General features: G+C 55.3%; 1 protein-coding gene across 2 annotated transcripts; it reads right to left on the minus strand.

Moving 5' to 3' along the window:
- Nucleotides 1-6,211: 6,211 nt before the first annotated feature.
- On the minus strand, nucleotides 6,212-15,639 carry LOC132580401 (protein-tyrosine sulfotransferase 2). Of its 2 annotated transcripts, XM_060251177.1 has the most exons (6): nucleotides 15,576-15,639; nucleotides 10,712-10,780; nucleotides 8,902-9,827; nucleotides 7,713-7,911; nucleotides 6,680-6,730; nucleotides 6,212-6,264 (listed from the first exon to the last, which is right to left on the minus strand). In XM_060251177.1, the coding sequence occupies exons 3-6, from the start codon at nucleotides 9,741-9,743 to the stop codon at nucleotides 6,235-6,237; spliced, it is 1,122 nt and encodes a 373-aa protein (XP_060107160.1). In that variant the 5' UTR covers nucleotides 9,744-9,827; nucleotides 10,712-10,780; nucleotides 15,576-15,639; the 3' UTR covers nucleotides 6,212-6,234. The 2 variants fall into 2 exon arrangements, with proteins under 2 accessions (XP_060107160.1, XP_060107159.1); XM_060251176.1 differs by lacking the exons at nucleotides 10,712-10,780; nucleotides 15,576-15,639 and having other exon boundaries at nucleotides 8,902-9,832.
- Between the last annotated feature and the right edge of the window lie 2,117 nt (nucleotides 15,640-17,756).

Below are 17,756 nucleotides of genomic sequence, written 5' to 3' on the forward strand. Positions count from 1 at the left end.
CAGCCAGAGCTCTCTTATCTGGGAGAACCGGGTTGGATTCCCCCCTCCTCCACTTGCAGCTGCTGGAATGGCCTTGGGTCAGCCAGAACTCTCTTATCTGGGAGAACCGGGTTTGATTCCCCCCTCCTCCACTTGCAGCTGCTGGAATGGCCTCGGGTCAGCCAGAGCTCTCTTATCTGGGAGAACCGGGTTTGATGCCCCACTCCTCCACTTGCAGCTGCTGGAATGTCCTGGGGTCAGCCAGAGCTCTCTTATCTGGGAGAACCGGATTGGATTCCCCACTCCTCCACTTGCAGCTGCTGGAATGGCCTCGGGTCAGCCAGAGCTCTCTTATCTGGGAGAACCGGGTTGGATTCCCCTCTCCTCCACTTGCAGCTGCTGGAATGGCCTTTGGTCAGCCAGAGCTCTCTTATCTGGGAGAACCGGGTTTGATTCCCCACTCCTCCACTTGCACCTGCTGGAATGGCCTTGGGTCAGCCAGAGCTCTCTTATCTGGGAGAACAGGGTTTGATTCCCCACTCCTCCACTTGCAGCTGCTGGAATGGCCTTGGGTCAGCCAGAGTTCTCTTATCTGGGAGAACCGGGTTTGATTCCCCACTCCTCCACCTGCAGCTGCTGGAATGGCCTTGGGTCAGCCAGAACTCTCTTATCTGGGAGAACCGGGTTTGATTCCCCCCTCCTCCACTTGCAGCTGCTGGAATGGCCTGGGGTCAGCCAGAGCTCTCTTATCTGGGAGAACCGGGTTGGATTCCCCCCTCCTCCACTTGCAGCTGGATGAATGGCCTTGGGTCAGCCAGAGCTCTCTTATCTGGGAGAACCGGGTTTGATTCCCCACTCCTCCATTTGCACCTGCTGGAATGGCCTTGGGTCAGCCAGAGCTCTCTTATCTGGGAGAACTGGGTTGGATTCCCCTCTCCTCCACTTGCAGCTGCTGGAATGGCCTTGGGTCAGCCAGAGCTCTCTTATCTGGGAGAACTGGGTTGGATTCCCCTCTCCTCCACTTGCAGCTGCTGGAATGGCCTTGGGTCAGCCATGGCTCTCTTATCTGGGAGAACCGGGTTGTATTCCCCACTCCTCCACTTGCACGTACTGGAATGGCCTTGGGTCAGCCATGGCTCTCTTATCTTGGAGAACAGGGTTTGATTCCCCACTCTTTCACTTGCACCTGCTGGAATGGCCTTGTGTCAGCCAGAGTTCTCTTATCTGGGAGAACCGGGTTTGATTCCCCACTCCTCCACTTGCAGCTGCTGGAATGGCCTTGGGTCAGCCATGGCTCTCTTATCTGGGAGAATCGGGTTGGATTCCCCACTCCTCCACTTGAAACTACTGGAATGGCCTTGCATCAGCCAGAGCTCTCTTATCTGGGAGAACCGGGTTTGATTCCCCCCTCCTCCACTTGCAGCTGCTGGAATGGCCATGGGTCAGCCATAGCTCTCTTATTTGGGAGAACCGGTTTTGATTCCCCACTCCTTCACTTACAGCTGATGGAATGGCCTTGGGTCAGCCAGAGCTCTCTTATCTGGGAGAACCGGAATTGATTCCCCACTCCTCCACTTGCAGCTGCTGGAATGGCCTTGGGTCAGCCACAGCTTGATTGGGTTTGATTCCCCAGTCCTCCGCTTGCACCTGCTGGAACAGCCTTGGGTCAGCCAGAGCTCTCTTATCTGAGAGAACCGGGCCTGATTCCTCCCTCCTCCGCTTGCACCTGCTGGAATGGTCTTGGGTCAGCCAGAGCTCTCTTATCTGGGAGAACCGGGTTTGATTCCCCCCTCCTCCGCTTGCACCTGCTGGAATGGTCTTGGGTCAGCCACAGCTCTCTTATCTGGGAGAACCGGGTTTGATTCCCCCCTCCTCCGCTTGCACCTGCTGGAATGGCCTTGGGTCAGCCACAGCTCTCTTATCTGGGAGAACCGGGTTTGATTCCCCACTCCTCCACTTGCAGCTGCTGGAATGGCCTTGGGTCAGCCAGAGCTCTCTTATCTGGGAGAACTGGGTTGGATTCCCCTCTCCTCCACTTGCAGCTGCTGGAATGGCCTTGGGTCAGCCATGGCTCTCTTATCTGGGAGAACCGGGTTGTATTCCCCACTCCTCCACTTGCACGTACTGGAATGGCCTTGGGTCAGCCATGGCTCTCTTATCTTGGAGAACAGGGTTTGATTCCCCACTCTTTCACTTGCACCTGCTGGAATGGCCTTGTGTCAGCCAGAGTTCTCTTATCTGGGAGAACCGGGTTTGATTCCCCACTCCTCCACTTGCAGCTGCTGGAATGGCCTTGGGTCAGCCATGGCTCTCTTATCTGGGAGAATCGGGTTGGATTCCCCACTCCTCCACTTGAAACTACTGGAATGGCCTTGCATCAGCCAGAGCTCTCTTATCTGGGAGAACCGGGTTTGATTCCCCCCTCCTCCACTTGCAGCTGCTGGAATGGCCATGGGTCAGCCATAGCTCTCTTATTTGGGAGAACCGGTTTTGATTCCCCACTCCTTCACTTACAGCTGATGGAATGGCCTTGGGTCAGCCAGAGCTCTCTTATCTGGGAGAACCGGAATTGATTCCCCACTCCTCCACTTGCAGCTGCTGGAATGGCCTTGGGTCAGCCACAGCTTGATTGGGTTTGATTCCCCAGTCCTCCGCTTGCACCTGCTGGAACAGCCTTGGGTCAGCCAGAGCTCTCTTATCTGAGAGAACCGGGCCTGATTCCTCCCTCCTCCGCTTGCACCTGCTGGAATGGTCTTGGGTCAGCCAGAGCTCTCTTATCTGGGAGAACCGGGTTTGATTCCCCCCTCCTCCGCTTGCACCTGCTGGAATGGTCTTGGGTCAGCCACAGCTCTCTTATCTGGGAGAACCGGGTTTGATTCCCCCCTCCTCCGCTTGCACCTGCTGGAATGGCCTTGGGTCAGCCACAGCTCTCTTATCTGGGAGAACCGGGTTTGATTCCCCACTCCTCCACTTGCAGCTGCTGGAATGGCCTTGGGTCAGCCAGAGCTCTCTTATCTGGGAGAACCGGGTTTGATTCCCCACTCCTCCACTTGCAGCTGCTGGAATGGCCTTGGGTTAGCCAGAGCTCTCTTATCTGGGAGAACCGGGTTTGATTCCCCCCTCCTCCACTTGCAGCTGCTGGAATGGCCTTGGGTCAGCCAGAGCTCTCTTATCTGGGAGAACCGGGTTTGATTCCCCCTTCCTCCGCTTGCACCTGCTGGAAAGGCCTTGGGTCAGCCAGAGCTCTTTTATCTGGGGGGGCCGGGTTTGATTCCCCCCTCCTCCATATGCACTTGCTGGAAAGGCCTTGGGTCAGCCACAGCTCTCTTATCTGGGAGAACCAGGTTTGATTCCCACTCCTCCTCTTGCACCTGCTAGCATGGCCTTGGGTCAGCCATAGCTCTTGTAGGAGTTGTCCTTGGAAGGGCAGCTGCTGTGAGAGGCCTCTCAGCCCCACCCATCTCACAGGGTGCCTGTTGTGGGGGAGGAAGGTAAACGAGATTGTGAGCCGCTCTGAGACTCTTGAGTGGAAGGCAGAATATAAATCCAATGTCGTCTTCTGCTCTCCCCACCCCAGATGCTGCCCCCTGGTACGGAGTTCCCAGCTCCACCCCCCCCCCCCCCCCGAATCTCTGGAATGGCGTTTCCAGTCCAGAGCTGGTAACCCTCTGAATTGGCTCACCTGGCCTCAGTTCTGCCCAGCCACCAACTTTAGCCAGGATCTTCCTGCGCAGGATTAGCTGGGGAAGTGCTTCCGTCCCTCTCTGGGAGGATGCAGAACAAGGGGGGGGCAGCAGGGCCCCTTTCCAGCCCTGAGCTCGGAAGAGGGGAGGCAGGGCATGGTGGCCCCAAGGCCTGAGCTCTCCCTCCCCCCCCACTCCAGTACAAGCCCTAGGCCACAACCCCCCCCCCAAGAGGCCCGCCCAACCAGGGCTGAACCTAGGGTTGCCAATCCCCAGGTGGGGACAGGGGATTCCCCGGTTTGGAGCCGCCCCCCCCCCCCCGCTTCAGGGTCATCAGAAACCCGGGGGGGGGGGATGTCTGCCGGGCACTCCATGATTCCCTACGGAATCCAATTCCCATGGCATAGGGTATAATGGAGAATTGATGCTTGGGTATCTGGAGGAACTGTTTTTTGAAATAGAGGCACCAAACTTTCAGCATAGCATCCCGTGCCTCTCCTCAAAACACCCTCCAAGTTTCAAAAGAATTGGACCCAGGGCCCAATTCTATGAGCCCCCAAAGACGGTGCCCCCATCCTTCATTATTTCCAAGGGAGGGAAGGCATTGAAAAGGTGTGCCGTCCCTTTAAAAGTGATGGCCAGAGCTCCCTTTGGAGTTCAGTTATGCTTGTCACACCCTTGCTCCTGGCTCCACCCCCAAAGTCCCCAGATATTTCTTGAATTGGACTTGACAACCCTAGCTGACCCGAGGCCAAACTTGGAACCTGGCCGGTTGGGCCTCCTCAGATCAGCCTGAGCAGCAGCAGCAGGAGGTGGGCAGGCTGGTCCCAGAGCAGGATCCATCCCCTCCCTTTCAGGGGAGCTCCAGCCCAAAGCCCTGCTGCTGCTCCTTCGGAGCTTCACTTGTGGGGCCACAGTGGGTCGGGCTCCTTTCAACCAGAGCAAAGCAAAAACCCTCCCTGGTCTGCCTGACTGACTGAGGTGGGAGATGGCAGGGTAGCTGCGAGCAGAGCCTCCCCTTGGTGCGAAACCCCTGCCAGGAGCCCATACAGGGGAGCAGCTGGGTTGCTTGCCAGATTCGGGGTGGTTAGGGGTGTCAGGCTAGGAAGTTCAAATTTGGATCTCTACCTTGCCTGGGAAGCATGCTGGGTCACCTTTGGACAGTCACAAACTTGCAGCCTAACCGTATCCTCGCAGAGTAGGTTAAAATGGAGAACGATGAAAGCTGCTTTGGATCCTCTCCCCAGCCCCAGGAGAAAGGCGGCGTATAAATGAAGTAAAGAAATCATTCAGCATCAACACGATGAGCAGGGAGGGGCTGCGTGTGGTGCATGGACAAGGCCTATGGGGGCTGCAGATTTCACAGCAGAGAACATCCCTCCCACCCCTGTGAAGATATAGCTATAGTATCCAAATACTTGAAGCTGCCTTCTACTGAAGCAGGCCCTTGGTCCATCCAGGTCAGTACTGTCTGCTCTCCAAGGTCTTAGGCAGATGGAAGTCTTTCACATCACTTGCTGCACCTCTTTCAACTGGAGATGCCGGGGACTGAACCTGGGAACGTTAGTCATCATTATGTCAAATAAAGCCAGGCAAGATGTGAAGGGAGAGAGCCTCATATATTAATTTTTATTTTCTTTTTTGTAAATTACAAATAAAAGTGACGGGCAGCAAGTTTCAGATTGTCACCTGTAAGACAAAAGCACTCTAACAGGGTTAAATTAACAGAGTTATTTGAGATGAACCAGAGTTGCAAGACACTTTTTGACAAAGCCTCAGAAAAGGGCTCCAGCCCACAAGTATAAAATGTTCCCCAGCAGACATCTTTTGTTTCCATGGATTTTGCCTATGACCACAGAGCATTCACACAATGTAGACAGACTTGGGAGTCCAAAATGTCCAAAGTTTGCAAATAAATGCAAAAATGCCTGACAAAAAATGCTCCATTTGGCAATGTCAGTAGCAAGCAATATGCTTGGATAACAGAGTTCCACGTTTGCTATTTGCAAATTTCCATATCTTCAGCACAACCAGATGCAACTGGCACCTTAAGTGGAGAGAAAGTCAAAAGTTACTTCTGCAAAGGAAGTGCACTCCTTTTATTAAGCATGTAATTAAGTGCGTCTGTGTATCCCACTCCCCCCCAAACAGTCTCTGTTCAAGTTTGAGGACAGGCTTCGAAACATAAAAATGGGCCTAGGAGAGCATGAGGAAGAATTAGTATCTGAAGAGCTCAGGGAAGCCAGAAACCCTTCCTGGGAAACATTTTATTTACTCATTTATTTACTCTGGATTTATATCCCATCCTCTCCACGAACAGACTCAGGGCAGCTTGAGAAAACATCAGGCTCAGGAAACATCAGCCACTCCACCCTGAGGCCCTGCAGAGCCCCACGACTGGTTGTGTTGCAAGACCATCGCAGTGTTACCACCAGGTGCTTAAGAGGCAGTCACCCAGGCCCTTCTGCATGATGCTGGAGGTGATCCAGCTCATCACCAAACGCCAGGAGAAGGAAGGGGCACTGTTTGCGAGCAGCTCAAGGACCTACCTGCAACATAGCCCCTAGCTGCATCAGTGAAAAGCAGTAGTATTCTGAGTTGCCTGGAAGAGCCCAAAAAATAAAGCAAAGCAATTATCAGCAGTCCTTTAGATTGTGGCATTCTGCCCTTCTGAACTGGGCAGCAGAAAGCTGGAAGACATAGAGCTGCCAGTTGGGAGCTGCCTTCTCACCCCACCCAAGGCTCTCCTGGCCCAGAGCAGTCTCCTCTGACTGGCCACACACATTCGGCAGAGGCAGGTTATCTCCACCCTGCTGCCTGGGAGCCTTCAGCTGGTGGGGAGGGGAAGCATGCCATGCACGCGCAGCCACAGGCCCTCCCCTCCAGAACTGTGCTGCTGCTGCTCAGGCTTTTCATGATCCTTGGCCTCAGGTTTACAGAATTCACCCCTGGAGGGGGGAGGGAAAGAAAAAGCTCAAAGAAAGAGGCAGCAAGCAGGAAAAGACAAGAAACTTCACCTGAAACTGTCCCTTCAGATTGGCAGGTGTTTTAAAGTCCCCTTTTAGAACCTGTGCGAGGAACAAGAAAGGAGGGTCAAGACAGCCGAGTAGACACGAGAGACAGTCCCCTGTGCTCTGCTGACTGGCCTCTCGCCCACACAATGTGGCAGAAAGGCTGTCCCTGACAGAAGAAAAAGATTTGAGCAATCAGACAGCTCGCTATCCTGATTTACTAGCAACGCTGATAAAGGGGCCTTCTGAATGAAAGTGGGATCCTCCTAACCAACATTTCATGCAACTAAGTACTGCAACTGACTGATTCCCATTAAACACAAACTATCCTGGTTAAGTGGGGAGATGTGGAAGAGAGTCCCTAACACCCAGAGCAGCAACGCTCCGAGAGAGACAGGCGCCCTCGACTGGAGCCCCTCTCAAGCAGACAAGTCCGCTGAGAAAGGACCCCTTTGTGCTGCTGGCCCCACTTCTGCCAGATGTTGCCACCTGACAAGAACACACTGCTGAGAACTTTTCCTGCTGGCTAAGACCCAGCATCAGGTCGCCTGAACAACTGGCATTGTTTGCTGTAATCTGTCGTCAATGAAAAGAGAGTTCAAGGAGGCACTGGGCCATGGCAGGAAATGTCCTCTGTTCCAGCCAGAGAAGAAGCAGCAGAAGAAATTGGATTTATATCCTGCCCTCCACTCCGAATCTCAGAGTGGCTCACAATCTCCTCTATCTTCCTCCCCCACAATAGACACCCTTTGAGGTGGGTGGGGCTGAGAGGGCTCTCCCAGCAGCTGCCCTTTCAAGAACAACCTCTGCCAGAGCGATGGCTGACCCAAGGCCATGCCAGCAGCTGCAAGTGGACTTCTTCATTCCTGGCTCATTGTTTTAGCTGCTGCTGCTCTACACCAGCTTGCAAGCTGAAGAAGAAGAAGAGGAGGAGGAGTGGGGAATCAAACCCGGTTCTCCCATATAAGACTGTGCACACTTAACCACGACATCAAACCGGCTCGAGTTACCCGGTTCCAAGATCAGAGCTGGCACTCACCCTATGGGTGTTGTTGATCACCAAGGGGTCTGGGTGCCCATAGTTGGGGGGGTTGGCATAGGGGTCGTAGCCCAGCCTGGCCAGCATTGGGGCGATGTGGGCCATGTCCTGAAGTACGTCCCCTGGAATGTGCCCCAGCCACCTGGACAAGGCCTCCGTGTTCACCGGCTTGATCACCTGGTCTGTGGACCGCTCAATCCTGCACAGGAGTTAAAACAAAAAGAGGTCAGGTTCTCAAAGGCCCCTTCCCCATCACTGCCCCCCCTTGGCCCTGGCTGTCTTTACAGCATAGATCAAACTCTGTCGGTCCTCCAACTGAAGGCCCTGGCTCTCTTGGAGGTTGAAGGTGGGGGGGGCAGAGTGAGCTGGGAGTGGAAGTGTTGGGAGGCTGAAAGGCAGAAGGATCGGAGTAGCCTTGGAAGACAGCCTGTTGTGCAGTAATGCTAAACAGAAAACAAATCTTGCAGATGTCCTCAGTGTTAACTGATGAAAACATGTTGTGTCTTATACTAGGGAGGGGGAAGCAGCATGGATTTATATGTCAGCATTTCTTACATGTGCCCCCCCCCCCCAAGTGGTAGATTCATCTGCCCAAGTGGAAGAGCCCAGCCCCTTCCTGCCAGGAGCATCCAAGCAAGGAGGCTCCACTGAGTGCCCCCCTGGGCCTGTCTGCCACCACACAGCTGTGCTGGGTACTGACAACAGCTTCAGGGAACTCATGAGATGGACTCCAGCCCCACTGTGACCTCTGTCCTCTCTGCTGCTGAAGCTTCACTAACCCTGCTTGCCAGAGAGAACGGCCTGCGTCCCTCAGACTGAAATGCTGGCACGTCATGGCAGCCAGAGAAGGTTCCTCGGCAGCCAGCAACATCGGCTCCTTCACTACTTGCTCCCTTTAGGAAGCGCTGCCCAGAGAGGGGGAGGCACCTGTGATGCTGAGAGGAAGCCCGGCACTGCCTTTAGATCCCTGTGTTGCTAGCGGCTACTTTAAGAAGTGGCTATTTCTTTGGCTGCTTTCTTGTGGGCTGCCGAAACTCAAGGGGCAGCCACCTCTAGCACGCCAACCCTGCTTGCAGCCCCTCTTCAACTGCCTTTGCCCCCACTCACCTAAGCCAGTCCCCCCTGCCCCCCCCCGCCGAACACAGTGCCCAGAGGAGCCGAAAGAGCACATGCACACATGTGCACTCACTTGGAGAGTGAGACGCCACCGGGCTTCCCAATCAGCTCCTCGTGGTGCAGGACGGCATCGCTCCAGGCGATGTCCAAGAACTCCATGATGTCCCGCATGGACCTCTGGGGATGCAGCACCAGCTGCTCGTAGTAAACCGGGAGGCACCGTGCCCGGCCAATCTCCAGGCACTGGTTGTGCATCACCTCGATGGCCTTGTTCCACTTGGTTAAGCAGTCCCGGTAGCTGCTGAGGTCGAAGCCTGCGATCGTGACCTTCCTGGTGATCATGGAGTGGACGGAGGCCCGCCCGTCACGCACCATCAGGAGGAACTTGGAGTTGGGGAACAAGCGAGACAGGTAGACGGAGGACTTGAGTGTGAAGGGATCTTTGTTGCAGAGGTACCTGGCCGGCTCCCCATGCTTGGCAATCACCTCCAAGATAAAGGCCTGCATGGCAGCGTCCAAGACTTGGTCCGTCACCCCAGCTTCATCCAAGCGCATTTTCTCCCGCCCGGATTTGGACCAGGCCTGCCGCATGGCCAGCACACGCGGGATGATGCGGGTCTCCTCCCCACAGCGCACCTCCGGGTGAGCATCCAGCATGGCCCGCATCAGTGTGGTCCCGCTCCGAGGAACCCCGCCGATGAAGATGAGCGGCATCTCTTTGCTGTAGCGGTACTCGACTCGGTTGGAGTCCAGCATCACCAGCTCCTCGTTCTCTGGCCGCATCAGGCCCCGCTGGCTGGAGCCCTGGCCCAGGATCTGTTGGCACTGCAGCATCTGCTGGCCCAGGTGTGCCGACACCATCAGGCCAATGGCAAAGCCCACCCCCAGCAGCACCCGCTTCATGGTCACCCGCATCCTCTCCCCACCCACATGGGCCCAGAAACCTGTGGGATCTGCTCTGCTTTCAGCTTCCAGACAAGAAGAGGCCGCAAAGACGATCTGTCAAGACAAAGCCAATAAATCAAGGCAGAGTCAGAAAGGACGCAGCCTGCAAGTGTTACATCACACACCTCTTCTTAATCTGCACCTCTTCAAAACCTGCAAGAAGGGAGTTCCGCCAGTCTCAGACATGGCAGTGTGGGGAGGGGCCAGTGTGCAAAGAGTCGATCTGAAGCAAAATCACACCCCCTTCCAAGGCCATGGATGTCAGTGAGGTTAAAAGGAGACAACTCTGTGCAGGAATGCATGTTGAAGCTCAAGTTCTGGGAAATCCTACTGTTTTGATAACTGCAATCTAGGGTATTGTTCTAAACTTTGTTGCTACCTGACCTGAGCCCTGCAGTGTGCTTGGCCTCCCCCACCCAAAGCTAAGAAAGCCCCTAGGATCGGGACCAGCTCAAAAATGGCCCAGAGAATCACAAAGTCCATTAGACTGAGGACTGATTCAGACTGGGGATTGCTGCTTTAATGCGAAATGGGTGTGCAATGCAGATAACTTTAACCAGGAGGAAAGGGCACGTGGCCCATTAGAAAAGCTTTTAGAGTGTGCGGGGGGGAGGTACATGTCGCCATTGCCAAAGCCGAGTCCAGCACGCACTGTGCGAGAAAGCCACAGGTGGGAATCCAGACCAATTCAAGCCGGCGCAAATCTCATCCTTGGGGTCAAGGACACCGCCAGCAAGCCCCCCTGCCCTCCCCCCGAATTCCCTTCCAATAATGCCAACAACCAGCAAGTCTTAATTGGTGTGTCTTGTGGCTATGAACATGTTCAAATATTAATGGTGCATGCAGGGCGGTGGGGGGGAGCGAGAATGCAATAGCATCAAATATTCATTAACACACTGCCAATATATGTCAGAAGAGCCCATTAGGGTGACACTCACCTTGCCCTGGGAAGTTCATTTTGTCGCTCACCACTTGCTGGGCTCAAAAACGGGGAAGGGAGAGAAATCCTGGGGAGGGAACAGAAAGGGAAAACCACAAGGTCAGGTGCTTGCTCAGCAGTCTGGCTGATCTACCTGGGAACAGCTTGGAAGAAGCCTCCTCCTGTTCCCCAGGTACGGTCCCCTGCCCTCCCTCCCTCCCAATTAATGTTTCTCTGGACAGATTTCTACCCTCTGCTTACAGGCTCCTGAGCAACGACATGGTGCTGCACTGGGCAGAAAGCCAGAGAGGCCTGGCTGTGCCCCAGCTGTCGTTTGTGCAAGGGCTGTGCCATCGAGCACCAGAGGAGGAGGCCTGCAGCTGCCCTTCAGGCTGCCCAGAGCAGCGGTTATGCAACTGCCTGCTGAGACCCTGGGGCAACTGCTCTGCCAGTGGACTTTTGCCAACTGCCCCGTGGGCTGTTCCCAGCATCACCTCTGCCCAGAAGAGGAAGCGCAGCCAGGCAGGAGGTGGCCACGTTGTGCCAGGGGGAGCTTTCCTGCCCCAGAGATCTGCCAAGTGAACAAGTTGGATTTCACCACACGTTTGTGCCGGCCGGAGCTCATCAGTAGCCTCTGGATTCACCCCTGCCAGAGACTGCAGGCTAAGCACTGCTACGTGAACGGGCCCGGCCTGTTGAGGAGGCCCCCTGAATGAGCCCTGAAGCCAGCCAGCCGTCTTGTGAGAAGGACTCTCACAACAACCCGCTCTTGCCAGTGGCCTGCTCCTGAGAAGATATCTATCCCTTATTTCATCAGCGACGCAAGCCAGTGGCAAGCTCCTGGCACAGAATGGGTCTCCTTTGACACTTGTTGCCATGACAACAGATGGGCAACCATGTTGTGGGAGGTGAAGAAGTGTGTGCCGGGAAGGCCACAAGGCAGCAGAGGCCAGAGGCAAAGCAGAACTAACTCCCTGCAAAGAAGAGGAAGGAAAGGGCAGCTTCCCCTACAGCCAGGCCTGATGAAACTTCCTCTCTCCCGGTGTTCAAAAATACAGCAGGAAGGCGAAGGACACACATGTCTCTTCTGCCTTTAACAGCAGCAACCAGACTGGCTCTGGCTAAAGAACACAAAATACACATGGCCGTCACAGAGAAGAATCCGTGAGGAAGGGGTGGAATTTAAGCAAGATTTGTAATTAAAAATCACCTTTTAAATTGCAGACTATGAGAAAAAGAAAGGGGGAAATTCAGCTCTAAAAACCACCAGCACCACACACCAGCTTTCTCTCCCCCTTGCCCACAAAAGCAGGGGCTGGGGGCAATGTCCTGCAGCAGGGGTGGCCAACGGTAGCTCTCAGGATGTTTTTTGCCTACAACTCTCATCAGCCCCAGCCATTGGCCATGCTGGCTGGGGCTGATGGGAGTTCTGGAAAGCTACCATTGGCCACCCCTGCCCTACAGTGAATAAAGTCAAAAAGGATTTGAAATTCCAGTCTGTGGAGCAATTTAAATACTTTCTCATACGGTTAACGAAAAAGACTGGTGCAGGTAAGCCCCCGTGCCCATTTCTCAAGAGCAGTAAAGTCAGAAAGGCCAGCGCCCACGAAAGGACCCTGAGGCAAGCAACTGGCCCCACAAGACCAGCAAGGGGCCCTGCCCTCTCTACCATGTTGAGAACACGGCTGGCATTCTGAGCCTGAAGAGAGAGGTCACCAGACCGCAGCAAGCCCAGCTTCTCTGCTCTGCACCTGGTTCTGCTCCATAGCCACAGAATGGCTCCTATTGGCAGGACACCCATTTGTGGAGGGAGTCTAGCCAAGGGTTCCTTTCACACAAGACGTTTACACGTGTTCTACACAGGCAACAAGAAAAACCACACGCAGAGAGCAAGAGATGAAAGGGGTGGAGTCTGTGTTTCTGCTGTTAAGGAAAGGGGAGGCTGCTGCATTTGCTTCCGTGTCCGTCTCCCACCTGCCTCTTCTTCCTCCCCCCTCCACTCCCCAGGCTGTAAAAGAAGCCAAAGAGTGAGGCAGGGCAGGAAAAATGATGCCCCCACCTGCCCCACCTCTGCAGGAGCACCTCCTCTGCCGTGCATTCCAGACCACCTGGAAGGAAACCTCCATCCCACCCCCACCCCCACCTGCCTGCAGCTCCACTCTCTCTCTTTTCTTGGAGCCAGAGGCCCCTGGCAAGGCCATTCCAGAGCAGGCAGGCTCAGGATTCCAGAACAGTCAGTTGAGCTGGTTGCTAAGGGATTCCGAGAGCAGCCAAGAGCCAAGGACCCTCTGAGTCCTCTCCATGCCCATGCCTGAACAAAGACAGGCTCCTTCGGCAGGCCTGCAAGAAACCCAGCAGATGCCTGGAAGAGGAGGGGGGGCGGAGGGGGCTGGCTTCTGTGGTCAGAAATGAGTTTCTTCATCCTGCTAACAGAGTCCAGCGGGCAACCCTGTTGGTCTGAAGCAACAGAGCAGCGTTTGAGTCGAGAGACACCTTTCAGACCAATGCAGTCTTATTATTCTGGGCATGCACATGAAAGCGTCTACACAGAATTAAACTTTTTTGGTTTTAAAGGTGCCTCTTGACTCAAACTTTGTTTTGGGAATCACAAACTGGAGCAGCATTTCTTTAATGACTAAATAAGGGTTTCTCCCCCTCCCCAAACCAGGGGACAGAGGAGGAGCTGCAGAACCCTCAAGACAGGGAGGGCCGAACCTGGACCCCAAAAGCCCCGCTGCATCTCCTCTCACTGCAACATGCTCAGGCAGGGACACCCATGTGAAGACATGGAGCCAGTAAGGAGAAAGAAGGGGACTTTTGCTTGGAGGTCATCCCCCTCCCTCCCTCCCTCGCAGGAGAGCCTCCCCTCCAATGCTCTTCACCTGCACCGAGCAGACAGCCAGGGCTGGCAGCAGGTAAGAACTGCACTCCCCCCTACTCCAGTTTTCAGAGCAAAAGCCCTGCAGCCACCAGCAAATCAGGAACTGGCTGCAACTCTCTATAAGATGTATTCAATAGCTGCGCCCCCCCACCTCCCCACTTAGCAAGCAGAGGCTTTGGTTCAGGGTTCTAGTCACCTCGAGAGCAGACCACCATAGCCCCTGCAGGAATTGCCTCCTGTTTGCACAAGGGGGGGGGCAGATCAGGGATTAAGCTGCCCCCTCCCCAAAGCCAGTTCATCCTCTTCCCTCTTTGCCTGTTGGCACCAAACAAGCAAGGGAATATTTTTGTTGTCTGGATGGATGTCCACATTTCTGGGAACAAAGGGGTCAGGCTGTATGCAACACTTCCCAGGACACAAGAGCTCAAAGCAACTATTGCAAAATGTGATGTTCTCACACATCCAAGAAAAGGAGGAGAAAAGAGCTGGGCCCAAAACTCACCTGTACAGAACACAAAAAGACAGAACAGTACAAGTAAGAACAACACTGCAACATTTCACTTCTGGAGGCCAGAATGGCCATCACCTTCCCTTCTGTCTTGCCAAGTGGAAGCCAATATTCTGTACTGCTGAGGTCCCCCAAGCCCAGCCCACCCCCAAACTTCAGCCACACCAGCCTTTGACAATAATGTTTTTGGAAGTGCATCAGAACACCAATAGGCATTTGGTGGGGGGTGAAATCCAAGTTAGAATTTTCTTGAACTTCTCTTCTCAAATAAAGCATGCTTTAGAAAAACAAACAAACCAGGATTTGAACAAACTGGACAGTTTCATGCTTTAATGACAGTGCAAAACGAGACTCGCTAGAAAAAGGTTTCCGGACAGTTTCACACTTTAATGACAGTGCAAAACGAGACTCGCTAGAAAAAGGTTTCTGGACAGTTTCACACTTTAATGATAATGCAAAACAAGAATTGCCTGAAAACTAGTTTCCGGTGTCTTTCTGACTGCAACAGGAAGGCGGAGTGGTTTGGGTGGATTCAGCAGCCTCCTTTCAGAGATCTCATCTGCTGCTCTGTGCTCCCACAAAGACCATTTTGCCCGCCCCACCCCCTTTCCAAAAGGAGCCGGCCTCTGTTCTTCAGGCACACAAGTGCCCAGAGTCCTGGCATCTCAACCCAACTGAGCGGGCATTCCCTGCCAGTGGAGACGGGCGTGCTGGCCACAAGGCAGATGGCTTTCAAAGGGGGCTTGACAAGTCTGCAGAGGACTTGAGCAGGTACTAGTCATGGTCACCAAAAGGAACCTCCATATTGAAAGGCAGTCTATCTTAGTCCTGGGAAGCAGCCTCCAGGAAGGCCTCAGCCTCTAAGTGCTCCAGGGCAGCTGCTTGGCTGCTGGACTAGGTGGACCACTGGCCTGTGGCTCAGTGGAAGAGCCTCTGCTTCGCATGCACAAGGTCCCAGGTTCAAGGGAAGGACCCGGCAGGCGGTGGTGGGAAAGATTTCCCTCTGCCTGGGTGAGATCCTGGAGAGCTGCCGCTGCTGGCCTGAGTGGACAACGAGGCACCACAACTACAAAGGTTTCCCTGGCCTTCTGCTGGCAGAGCACACAGGCCACGAAGGGGGCTCAGCCAGAGGCGTTGCCAGGGCCCCAATGCCAACCCTGGGCCGCCGGGTGGCTCCGGCCCAGCCTCGGTGGGTCCTCGCTCTGCAAAAGAGGCCGACAGAGACGCCCTCCCCAGCCTTCTCCTCCTGGCACAGCCGGAGGGCACGCAGCTCCCGAGGAGCCCCCGCCGCCTCGCAGCAGAGAGCCCGGGAGGGAGTGCCCGCGCGCCCCGGCTGGGGGGGGCAGCTGTGCCGGGACCTGAACCCACAGCCCGCGGTTGGAGGGGGGTGAGGAGCGCGGAGCTCCCCTGGCCCGGCTGCGCGGCGGAGGCTCAGCTCCGCTCCGCTCGGGGAGGGGAGGGGAGGGGAGGGGGCGCCGCTTCGGAGGGACTCACCGCCGCCTCTCGCCCGTCCTTCCGTCGGGGCTGCTGCTGCTGCTGCCTGCCCGGCTGGCTGGCTGGCTGGCTGGGCGCTCGGGTGCCCCTGGCGGCCTCCACTGGCGGCGCCTCCTGCACGTCACGCGCCCGGGGGGCGGGGGAGGGCGAGGATGGAGGGGGGGCCCGCCTCCTGCACGCACGCGCACACACGCGGCCCCCCAAGGGCAGGGCAGGGACGGCTGCGGCGGGGCCCACCTGCCTGCAGGGACGAGCTCCCCGGGCCGGGCGGAGGAGGGGGCGGCCCTGCAGCAGTGGCGGCAGCTGCTCGCTCCTTTGTGTCCCCGGCGGCGGCGGCGGCGGGAGGCAGCCCGAGAAGAGGCGGCTTCCTTCCGGGAACCCGTGCTGAGCTTGCGGGACCAGCCGGCTCTTCCAGTTGTGCGCGCCAGCAGGGCTCCTCCGGCCCCCCAGCCCGGGCCTGCAGCAGGGCACGGGAGGCGGGGAGGGGGCTGCCAGCTCAGCACCCAGCCTCCATGGCAGCGCCTGCCCTCGTGCTGGGCGCGGAAACTGGCTGCCAAGTCGACCAAGCCCCGGGGGACAGGCCGGCCCTAGACTGTTGGCACCCTAGGCAAGCCCCCCAGCCGCCACCCCGCACTGATGACGTCACAGGGGAGGGGGCGCCCAATTTGGTGCCCCCAGAGGGCCAGTGTCCTAGGCAATCCCCTAGTTTCCCTAGTGACAGGGCTGCCCCTGCAGAGCATAAGAACATCAGAGAAGCCCTGTTGGATCAGGCCAGTGGCCCATCCAGTCCAACACCCTGTGTCACATAAGAACAGAAAAGAAGCCCTGTTGCATCAGGCCAATGGCCCCTCCAGTCCAACACTCTGTGTCCCACAGTGACCAAAAAAACAAGTGCCATCAGAAGATCCACCAGTGGGGCCAGGACGCTAGAAGCCCTGCTACTGTGCCCCCCCCCCCCCCAAGCACCTAGAAGACAGAGCATCATTGCCCCAGACAGAGAGTTCCATCAGTATGCTGTGGCTAATAGCCACTGATGGACCTCTGCTCCATATGCTTATCCATTCCCCTCTTGTATGCTTGTAATCACCACCACTTCCTGTAGCAGTGAATTCCACACGTTAATTGCCCTTTGGGTGAAGAAGGACTTCCTTTTATCAGTTCTAACCCAACAGTTCAGCAATTTCATTGAATGTCCACAAGTTCTTGTATTGTGAGAAAGGAAGAAAAGGACTTCTTTCTCTACCTTCTCTATCCCATGCAGAATCTTGTAAATATTGTGTCACCCCGCAGTCAACGTTTCTCCTGGCTAAAGAGCCCCAAGCGTTTTAGCCTTTCTTCATAGGAAAAGTGTTCCAACCCTTTAATCATTCTAGTTGCCCTTTTCTGCACTTTTTACAATGCTAGAATATCTTTTTTGAGGTGCGGTGACCAGAATTGTACACAGTACTCCAAATGAGGCTGCACCATCGATTTATACAGGGGCATTATGATACTGGCTGATTTGTTTTAAGTACCCTTCCTAATAATTCCCAGCATGGTGTTGGCCCTTTTTATTGCAATCGCACACTGTCTTGACATTTTCAGTGAGTTATCTACCATGACCCCAAGATCTCTCTCTTGGTCAGTCTCTGCCAGTTCACACCCCATCAACTTGTATTTGTAGCTGGGATTCTTGGCCCCAATGTGCATTACTTTGCACTTGGCCACACTGAAGCTCATCTGCCACGTTGACGCCCACTCACCCAGCCTCAGCAGATCCCTTTGGAGTGCCTCACAATCTTCTCGGGTTCTCACCACTCTGAACAATTTAGTGTCATCTGCAAACTTAGCAGTTCACTGTTTACTCCCAACTCCAAATCAATAATGAACAAGTTAAAGAGCATGGGACCCAGTACGGAGGCTGCCTTGGAGAGGAGAGGGGGCGGGAATTCAAGGCTCAGCAGCTGTTTCTACCCACAGGGGGATCAGAGGAACTCTAGATTTGGTTGGAATTTTTAACCCACAAGGCCTGACTGCCTGCGGGGAAAAGACATCTACCCCCCCCCCCCACCACCAACTGGTTCTCCTGCTTGGATAGCTCTCCTGACCTGGCAGAGGGAACCTGCTCCCCACCCCCATCATGCCCACCAGCCAGGCCTTTGAGTAGAGATGGGAAGGCCACAGACATGCAGGCGCTGGCAT

Source organism: Heteronotia binoei, chromosome 12 (assembly GCF_032191835.1).
Source record: "Heteronotia binoei isolate CCM8104 ecotype False Entrance Well chromosome 12, APGP_CSIRO_Hbin_v1, whole genome shotgun sequence".
Taxonomy (NCBI): Eukaryota; Metazoa; Chordata; class Lepidosauria; order Squamata; family Gekkonidae; genus Heteronotia; species Heteronotia binoei.